This window comes from Nipponia nippon, unplaced genomic scaffold (assembly GCF_047370975.1).
Source record: "Nipponia nippon isolate SJK-2023a ecotype South Korea unplaced genomic scaffold, ASM4737097v1 scaffold_1, whole genome shotgun sequence".
NCBI classification, from domain to species: Eukaryota; Metazoa; Chordata; class Aves; order Pelecaniformes; family Threskiornithidae; genus Nipponia; species Nipponia nippon.
The window spans coordinates 79083030-79093668 of record NW_028262290.1 but is presented as its reverse complement, the minus strand read 5'-3'; the positions used below and the strand labels follow the sequence as shown (position 1 = coordinate 79093668).

Genomic DNA, 10639 nt, shown 5'->3' with positions numbered 1-10639 from the left:
ACTTTAATTATGCCTCATGGGGAGAAAGGCTTGTGTTTGCTAGTTTGACACCAGCTGCCCGGTATCTGCACTTGGTGCTGATACTTCTAACGTTATAAGGAGAAAAAAGAAGAAAAGAATGTATGTTCCCTTTCACCTTCTCAGTGCTACTGATAAAGACCGCTATGTGATTTAATGGGAAGAAAATGTAATTTAGGAAAGCCTTAATTTTACTAATGACAATCTCCCAAATTAAACTGATATACTATCAGAGAAATATACATTGCAGTGTGTCATTTAAAAATAGTCAATAGTATGTATTAACCGTCTCTCTCTCAATGGGATTTTAATTTCTTTTGCTTTTTCCCATCGATATTTTCCTCCTTTGCATGCTGCTAATGGCCCTCCGTCTTTCCTGTGGGGAGGTCTTCAGAGAATTCTGGCCTGCGACTGCTGATTAGCATTGCTTTTCATATGATACCATCTGTATGTAATATATTAATCCAGCTGTTGCCTGGCTGATACAGCTCTCACAACACATTTTCCCAGGAGAAGGTGGCAGAGGTCTGGAAGTTTATTCTACCTTAATTACCCCAGTGTAAAACCTGGATAACTCCACATTAATGGAGTTCCATTAGCATTAGAAGGTTAGCTAATGCGCAAGAGGACGATCAGGTCATATATTTAGAGAACAGCAGTCATTCATAAATACTGAAACGGCACGTGTACTGTAACGCTAACACCGTGACTAAGCGAAAAGAAAAAACCGAACTGAGATGCAGCATTTGTTTGAAGCGAAAGGGTAGCTACAAGTTACTACAAGTACAGCCAGATCTTCGCGATAAAGCGAAGTCACTGAGTAAGAGGTGGGAATGCGAGATCCAAAAGAGGTATGTGTTTATAGTACAAAGCGCAACCGACTGCAGGTACAGAGGTCATGATGAGTTGAATTAAGTTTGACTTCTAAGTAAAGAAACTGTGTGGATTGCTTAGCAAGGGACACGGAAACAACAGGAAATCAAATTAAAAGCCATTTGATTTCTAAAGTTTAAAGTTAATATTACGGTAAAGGGCAACAGTCTTACGGATAAGGAAGGATTTCCAGAGCCACGTTACTGTGACTAAGGCACTGGAAATGTGGTTAAGCAACTCCAGTGGAGAGAAGGTTCTGCAAGCGTTGCTGTCATTTCTCTTTTCCAGGAATGATTTAAACTGCCAGTTTTTCTCTCATTTATTTCACTACTGTTCTTTGAAAGTGCCGTGGAGTGTCTAAGCTCCCTGTGTGCTATAATTTTTTGTTTGTAGTGTACAAGTGGGAAAAGCCAAAAAACCAAACCAAAACAAAAGGGCTGGGTTTTGAACCTTATGACTTCACTCTGGAGTTCTTTGGTGGGACTTTTTTCCTTCATTTGACTTTATTTTAGGACTTGTAAATAAATAGCATTGACAAAGTTATTTAGACTATGGGAAAACAGCTTATATATGAGGACTAAATTGTAAGGCCGGTCACTATCCTGAGGCAAAAGTGTGGTAGACTAATGTGTGTGCATTTAGTGCTACTTTTTAAATGTGCCTCTGAGGAAACAGTGAATTTTGGCTTGCTAATATCCTTAGGTAAAGCTCTTTAAAGAATAATCCTAATAATCCAATACAATCAGGAGAATGGGAGGGATGCAAGGATCAGGAAGTCACTTTAATTCAAAAGGAAAAAAAGAAAGTATAAAGCGTCCTGTGATGGTAGGATAAAAATGTATCAGCATTTTAAACACTTATTATAATGATATGTACAGCAATCTACAAAACTGTTACCTTTTTGCATGTTATTTATTTTCAGTCTGAAAGAGAAAATATTTTTCCTGTATAAACTTTGTCTTGTATAGAGCTTTGAAACGATGTCCCTACTTCACTGCCTCACCCTGCTGATGACTTCAGGTATGTCTTACCAACGGATGAATAGTCTAAGGAAATAATAATGACAACGTAATGTTTAAAAGTGGTACTACCCCAACCTTTAAAAACAAAGGAACACCCTTTAAAAAAAAAAAAAAAGTTTTGTCTAAATGAATTGCTCAGCTAAGTCAGCATGTTTCCTAAGCTGAAAAGACAAGACCTCCAGTGCTTAATACCATTTTGTGTAAGTTAAAAGGAAGGTTTGGCACCATGCTATAGCAGTACTCCTCACAGTAGCGCACCCTGCCTACACTAGCAAGAAAATGAACGGCTTTAAGAAGAGCGACCTGTCAGCTTTGGGACTCTGCGATAGGCAAAGGTAAAGGCAGTGCCTTACGTAACTCTTATTTGAAGAAACCTGATCCTCGCACTCACCCCTTTCATTTTATGAGTTGGCACTGTCTTTTGGGATCACACTCAGTCGTAACCATTCACGCTGAGCTCTTGCGACCGGCCTCTGCTATCTCGCACGCTTGCTGTGCTACAGGTACGTGTGGGGGTTTGGTTGGGTTTTTTAAACTTTCACAGCTTTTCCTCCTGAGGAATGTAAACCAAGGGCATGCTGAGGTCTGGCTCAGCATGTTTGGGAGACTTTCATTTTATCTATGTGCTTTTTAAAGAGTGCGTGCTCATTTAAATGCCATCGGGGGCTACTTTCTTCCCTAATTGTTTGAGATGATGGTGCAGGGACCGTTTAGTTTCCCTCCTGAGGTGAAGAAGACCTCTCAGGGGGAGGGCTCAGGAGAGTCTGTTGGAAGTGAAAGAGCCGTACAGCAATGTCTTTATATTTTTCTGATTGTACGTTCAAGTTTCTGAAAACTAAAGTTATTGTTTGCTCTTCAAATAAATGCTCGAGTGCTTGCAGGTGGAGATGGTGGAACACCAAGGCTGTGGGTTTACAGATCCTCCTGAAAGAACAGCTTTGATGGATGTAAGAGAGGGGGATTAATTTTTAAGGAATGTTTCAGTAGCATTTCAGAAATGGAAAAAGATACTATTTGCATGTAATGCATACTATGGCAATGTAGAAACACCAAAATGTTTTGATTATGCTGCAAAGCTTGCAAGTCTATATGGCTTATAAAACCGTACAAGCCAACACTACCCCTCGCAGGCTTGTGTCTGGAGCTCTTTTCCTCAGCTGCTGTATCTGAATCTTCAAACATTTCATGGTTTACATTTTGCTTTACATTTTATCAGATAATGTGAAATATTTGCAATTAAAGCCTTTAAGGATATACTGACAAGTAAGGGCATTGCATTTGTGTTTCTGGAGTTCTGAAATATATGTTTCTTTAGTATTCAGTTGCTGGTTTTGTTATATGTTAGTCTAATCAAAAGGAAATAGTTTGTGGATAGAAAATTAGTTATCCACTCTTTCCTATTATATATTTAAACTGTATTTTGTCTTATATGCTCATCTATTAATTCATTTTTTCCTGGTAGACTTATATTAAATTAGAAGTCCTATATGTGAGACTACATGTGGAAAAAAACCATCTATGAGTAGGTGTAGCTTATTTAAAATAAAAGTAGAAGATGAGTATAAATGCATGCCCAGAGTTAAGACAGCTTTCAAATAAGATACACCTTGTCTTGAATTGATCTGTGAAAATGAAATCTCCCGAGATCTGCAACCCTAGTCCTGCTAATGCTGCTTGGGATATTCTCAATTTTAAAGCCTGCAAATCCAGAACATCTTGGTCCCTGGAAACCTGTGCAAATCTTCTGGCTGTAGGGTTGTTTGCTTGTTTGTTTTGCTAAAGCTGTCCCTTTAGTGCCACAACTATGTAAGTCACACTAGTTCAGGGACTGTTCAGTAACCTGCTGCTTCCCATTTCTCTCTGTGAGTGTATTTGGCATAGTCAAGTTTGAACATCCTTGTTTCTGTACCAGCAAAATTTTCTTAGTACACACAATTTATCTGTAGAGAGTTTAGGTAAAGCTTTATCTAAATTCTCTCCACATTCTTTAATAATTTGGAGATACTCTGTGCATATTCAAATATGTTATTTGAGTCATTTTGCAGCAATATGAAGTCAGTTCACTCAGCTGGTTAACCTAAGGTCAGTGGCATAAAATCATTAACTTGAGACCAAGGAGCTACATAAATCTGTGTTAGATTTGGCTGGCATTTTTTGACCTTTGTGAATTACTTGTTTATTTTCGTTTAAGCAATAGTTCGTAAAAAATTAACCATGCCCTACTGTTGCCTTGTTCATAAAACTTTTGGCTCAACTTAAGGATTTTTTCCTTATGTTCGGTTTTCTTTTTTCTGTCTTGGGGTTTGAATGCATTCCTTATTTAATATTAGATAAATATGGTTTTATACTCTGGCTTTCACTGGTACATTTTTACTGGCACCTTCCTTAAGTATCCTCCTTCAAGAGTCTGCAATATCTGATGCTAAAGCTGGTTTAGAAAAAGAATTCCTTGACACTGAAAAGGTCAGCTATGGAATATTTTAGGTCTCTGGAGGAAAATATCACATTTAATCTAAGTGTAATTGTATCTTTCTACACAGTAGCTGTGTTCTCTTTTTCTTTTTTTTTTCCTTCAAAATGCTAAGTCCTGTATTAAGCCTTTACAGTCCATATTAAAGAAAGTTATGCATTCCTGACAAGGACATGCACATGATGAAGAGTGAAAGAACTGGCTCCATCACTGTTTAAATAATTTGTGATGGTTGCCTGGCTGGTTGATCTTAACTTTATTTTTACTGTACTACTGTAGGGCACGGAAGCCCTAGTTAGGTACCAGGTCCCCGCTGAAGGGTTTGTAAGATAACTAACTCTAATAAGATTATTATTTATAAAAAAACAACCCAATGGGCTTATTGACTAATGTTGCATGTTAGATCTAACAGTAACCAGTATGTTCACGATACTACTGTAATGATTCAAAAATTCGATAATCTATGATACTGCAGTATTTTGATCTTTTTCAGTATGGTATGCTGGGATATTCACAACTGAATATTTTTTGTTCTTTAGTATCACACATGGCTAATGAATCCAGGCCCTGCCCATGTGATATTGGAGACAGGTTGGACTATGGAGGCCGTGGGCAGGAGGTGCAAGTTGGGCACATCAAGGCGTACGTTTGCAAACCACCTGCCGGCACAGACAAAGCTGTGATTGTGATCCATGATATATTTGGATGGCAGCTCCCAAACACCAGATACATGGCTGATATGCTTGCGGCTAATGGATACATGTAAGAAATACTCCTGTTTTCAAAGTGTCTTTTTAATAAGAAGGTTTGTTCAACCAACTATTTTTTTTATATAAATGATGCAAACAGAAATAATTTCATAGGCTTCACTTAGATGTTTCTCTACAGAGTTTCCTGTTTGTTAAAACACTGTAAGAAGTCTAACATAGTTGAGTAGTCCTACTGTAACAAGATAGTAGGGAAGCACAGAAGAAGAGAGAGGAAACAGAGAAAAATCTTACTCTGCATCCTTCATCCTCTATGAGCCCGAAGCAGCCCGCTTCCTCCCTCCCGACCTAGCATCTGTGCAACTTTGCTGTTACGGTAAAAATTCCAGAGAAGCTGAAAGTCATTCCGTGAAGGTAAAGTGTACCAGCTTGTGCCAAAGAAAGAAACAACTTCTCAGATACGTGGAAAGCATATTTGGTATCCTCTTTCCTGTATTACTGGGTTAGCATTCCTTCTAGCCCAAAGGTATGTACCATGTGAATTGTAGAATTGTTTTTTTAAATTTGGTAGGAAACCACTAAGGATTTTCAATTGCAGTTAACAATTTGTCAAATTAATTAATGAATTTTAACAGTGAAAAATGTATCTGGAAGTTATGCTAAGTCTCCTTATTAGACATAAAAAGATAATGAGGGTTGCTTGTATAGTGCTTTGAGGTAGATTAAAGTCTATGCATACTCAACAAAATTAATTTGTTATATAGTACACACGGACTTCCCTTTAACCCTTTCTCAAGATTATTTCATGGGCATAAACTGTTTTCATTTTTCTTGCAGAGCCATCTGCCCAGATTTTTTTGTGGGACAAGAAGCTTGGAAACCTTCTAATGACTGGGCGTCTTTTGATGACTGGCTGAAAACCCGAAATGCCGGCAAAATAGACAAGTACAACCATTGTTCCTTCTCCAGCAAGTGGACATCCTGCTTTCGTAGGAATTTTTGCCTCAGTAAAGATGCAGGATTAGACCCTAAATTATTAATGGGTCAAATACAGCTGGATGTCCACAAACAGAAATTTCATGCAGCACGTGGGTCAAGCTCATGGTTATGTGAGGGGTGCTTTTTGGAGAAAAGTAGAACTTTGAACAAGAATAAAAGCGCCCACTGTTTACCTGTGCAGAGAGTAGAAGTGAGATGAATGACTCAAAAGAAAAGAACGGGCAAAGGCTAGAAAACGCAGCTCACTCCTTCTACTACGGTTTGATTCAGTTCCTGCAGGCAGGCAGAACTTCCATGGATTTAAGATAGGGTGCAAACATAGTCACCAAACGCTATTTACCTAGGGAACATTGGTCCTGTTCCCCATCAGATCCCAGCTAGTTCAAAGCATACTACTTTCCCATTCTTCTAGCTATATTTTTCCTATTTTTATCTGACACGTAGCTTGATTGCATAATGTTACTGCTGATTTTGAAGCGACAATTTCAAATTTACTTCCACAATTTCATAAAATATTTGTCTCCCCAATGATAGTTTACCTATAGTCACATTTGTGATAATGGGGTGCTGTTGACTGGCTGTGTGTCTCTTAAACTTTTATTTGTGTTAGCCTGTAAGACAACTATTGCCGTTTGTGAAATTAATTGGACTGCTGTGTATAAAATCAGCTTAGGTTCTAGTAACAGTGATCTAGGAAGACTGATTTTCTCCTTTGTCTTCTCCCTTGGAGTTTCTCTTGTATTTTAGAAATGAATAGTAAACTAGTGTTGTGGGTTGACCCCAGCCAGCAGCCAAGCACCTATACTCTGCTCACTCACTCCCCCCAAGAGGGACAGGAGAGAGAACAGGAGGAACAAAAGCAAGAAAACTCATGGGTTGAGATAAAGACAGTTTGATAAGTGAAGGAAAGAGAAAAACCAGGAGTGATGCAAAGACAGTCACTCACCACCTCCCACAAGCAGATCGATGCCCAGCCAGTCTCTGAGCAGCAGCAGCCACCTTGGAGGCCAGGGGAATAGAGCCAGAGCCTTAATTCACTTTCATTTACATGTCTCAGAGAAGTCGATGTCACCCTGAAGTATCTAAGTGAACAATGTGGTGCAAAGAAGATCGGTGTCATTGGGTTTTGCTGGGGTGGAGCAGCAGTACAACATCTGATGCTGAAAAATCCTCATTTAATGACGGGGGTGTCCCTCTATGGTAAGTCTCAAATACCTATTACGTTCTGAGCAGGCATGACCCATGCAGGAACTTATTCTGTAGGAGTATTACTGTAACAAAATTCCGTGTGACATCTTATGGAAGAAGGTGATTTTATCATACAAAATCTTTAAGCAATTTGATTTTACACGCTCACATTTTTGCACTTAATCATAACCAGCAAGATCTATGTATCCAAGCCGCATGGCCAGGATCGCTCCTGTGCAACATAGCGTACAAGGGACACCAAATGCCAAGGCCTCACTATGGCTCAGGTTTCCCTTGGCTGGCAATGACAAAATAGTTTCTGGACGCGTTTTTTGTATCTTTTAGGAGCCAGCAGTTACTATAAGGTGGATCTTCGCCACATTAACTTGCTTACCTCAGTCTCCATAAGTCTTAGGACAGGTTGTTGCCCACTGTCTGGTTTTCGCCGTTTGGAAAACCTGTTTGATGCACATGTCTGTACTCTGTTCCTCTGTTGGGCTAACAGGGAAAGACATGGCAGTAGTGATATGCTGCAACCTTTTTGCTGTCCTTCTGTTAGAGTGCAGGGTCTCTTGCCAGTGGGTCGTCTGGGCTGGGGGCTGCACAGGCTGCAGACCTGCAGGTCATGACATGAACACCTTGTTCCTCAATGTTACTCCTGGTAGTGTCCCCTTGTTACTAATATGAACCATTTTTAAACTCTCTGTTACTAAGTAACCTTAGTTACTAAGGGCATTTATGCTACCTTTAATATTTTTGTTATAAACCTCTGTACTTCTCTATAACCCAGAGCAATTTATATTCATTTGTGGTGAAAGGAAGTTGAAGATATTTTTCCAGAAAGTTTATGGGGACTATTTTGCTGCACTGATTTGCCAATCAGCTGTGTCAATTCAACAATGCTACTTGCTAATTTTTTACTTTTCTGTTGTAATAATTTCAATAATGAAGAGTGGCCAGGGTGGTAGCTAGTTATTTGTACTGCTACTTAAATTCAAATATATTTGAACAGTCAGAATTACAATATAAATCTGTTATGAATTTAAATCAGTATAAATATACGTACACTGAAATCCTAACCAGGTATCTGGAATGATGGATATTTACAATTATCTTAAAACTGGCCATGCCAGTGAGCAGCTCTGAAGTGTCCATCTTTCACAGGACCCTGTCTCTGACAGTGGTCAGAAGCAGATGCCCAAAGAAAACCACAAGAATGGGGCAAATGTAACAATTCTTCCCTGACTTTCTCAGGCAGAGCTGGTCTTTCTGTCTTTAATGACATCCCAAATCACAGGAAGTTCTCACAACAAAAGGGAGTTTTAAGCAGAGCGTGTTTAATTCCATTACAAGCTGATCAGCTCTAACTGATCAGAATGTCTTTTATTTTGAGTGTATAGCTTTGGTAGTGATTTAACCACTTTAAGTAGCATGACTCTTTGTATATGCCTCTCCTACTTCCCTAGGAGTCATCAGGTTCTTTGAGGACAGATCCAGTTTGCTCCATCCCACCTTCTTCATTTTTGCTGAAAAGGATGACTACATCCCATTGGAGCAGGTGAATTTCCCATCAGAGATAATTTTTTTTCCAATGCTTTTCATGCTTGATTAATTTGATATTTAATTAAGAGAAAGTAGAAAACCAATTTGCACTTTTCTTCCTCTTTCACTCTTGCACTAGTTCTACACAAATTTATGCTGTTTATCCCCAAATCAAAAAGTTTTTCAGTGACACTAAAAGATGCTTTCTGTTTCTGTTGCAAAATATGGATGATTTATATATGAGAGTGCCTAGGAGGAAAAGGGCAAGAATCTAAAGGAAGACTTCTGTCAAGTTTAAGATAGGAGACCCTCTTTAATCATACTGATGGAGCATAAAATCAGCAGAAAGTCCCCACCTGTACTGGTGGAATCACTAGTTGCAGGAGAATTAAAAAATCCTGTGACTATCCTTTTCCTTCTCCCACTGTCCTGCAGAGCTTCTCCTTTCTGATAGTGTCAACAGCCTTCCTGGGGAGCACGGGTGGAGAATGACTGGAGAAAGATGGTTATCTATCAAGCGGATCAAAGAGGAAGACACGCTTTCATTGAGTGGTGTTGGCTTTCACTTTCCTGCCAAAAGTGTCAGTAGCTTTGAACTGCTGATTTTGTACCCGTGCTTCTCCTCCCTCAATTTCAAATTAATTCAAAATCTTGCCACATTTTTTTTTGTGTGAAGTCTATCAGCAGTAACTTGTACAGTTACTTATTAGAGTAACCCATATACTTTTTTTGCAGTTTTATACAGTCACAGGCTGTTATTTTACTGGAGAAAAAAGCCTAGTTAAATAAAGCACGTGTAGTAACAGCAATGCATTTGGGTATAAAATTAGTAGAAGAGAAAATGATAGCAAGGACACACTGTGTCTGGCTCCCAGAAAAGTAAAAAACCAGGACAATTTGAGGACTGTAAATACATGTTAACTCCGTACTCAGCCAACACGGAACATTCTGTGTTACAGGTCACCCTACTGGAGCAGAAGCTTAAACAAAACTGTAAAGTTGATTATGAAGTTAAAATTTACCCTGGACAGACACATGGGTTTGTACACCGCAAAAGACAAGATATCAATCCTCAAGATAAACCTTATATTGAGGAAGGACGAAAGGATATGATCAACTGGCTGAATAAATATCTTTAGCATAAATAAATGCCCATAAAATAAATCAATTGTTGTAGTAAATCAGAAAATAATACAGACTATATTGATTAAAATGTTCTTAAAACCATCAAAATATTTTGTAAAACTCTCTTGCAATAACACTACTTATTTGCACTTATTTTTTAAGCAGATGCTTAGAAATGCTTTTCAAATGCTGAAAGCTGTAAATGTAAAAAAGATTTTAAAATTTGATCTTGTGCATCTTAAAATTATTAGAATCTTGTGGGATATTTTCTAGACTCTGAAAATGTCACTTTTTATATTAATGTCAATATAATAAAAAAATCATTGAAACTTTGCCAGTGCTTGATAAATGCTCTCCTGAAAGCTGCTCACATCTAGTTATTCTGTTTTAATTTTTCTTTCCCCTCCGTACACCTCCTGTTTCTGCTATAAAATTAATTTCATTTAGAATATCTTAAAATTAACTTTTGTGAAGATTGAACCAAGTGGCTCTGGACGCTTCTGTCTTTACTGGACTTTCTGGTATTAGTTCGCCTTCCTGCTAATAGCCAGCACTTTCCTTTTGCCCCTCTCTCATTTTTGATGCATTTACAAATACTTTTATTACTAGTTCTGTGTCGCTTGATAGCAGTAAGCTACGCTGCTGCCCTAGCCTGTCTGTGGGGTGTGTTGTTCCTTTACTCTTGTTCTCAGATG

The 10639-nt window shown here is 38.5% G+C and overlaps 1 protein-coding gene across 1 annotated transcript; it reads left to right on the top strand.

Annotated features, from left to right (window-relative positions):
• The first annotated feature begins 2115 nt into the window (after positions 1-2115).
• LOC104018864 (carboxymethylenebutenolidase homolog) lies at positions 2116-10277 on the top strand. The gene is made up of 6 exons (XM_009472052.2): positions 2116-2416; positions 4923-5145; positions 5928-6035; positions 7147-7289; positions 8744-8835; positions 9779-10277. The coding sequence occupies exons 1-6, from the start codon at positions 2317-2319 to the stop codon at positions 9956-9958; spliced, it is 846 nt and encodes a 281-aa protein (XP_009470327.2). The 5' UTR covers positions 2116-2316; the 3' UTR covers positions 9959-10277.
• The last annotated feature ends 362 nt before the right edge of the window (positions 10278-10639 follow it).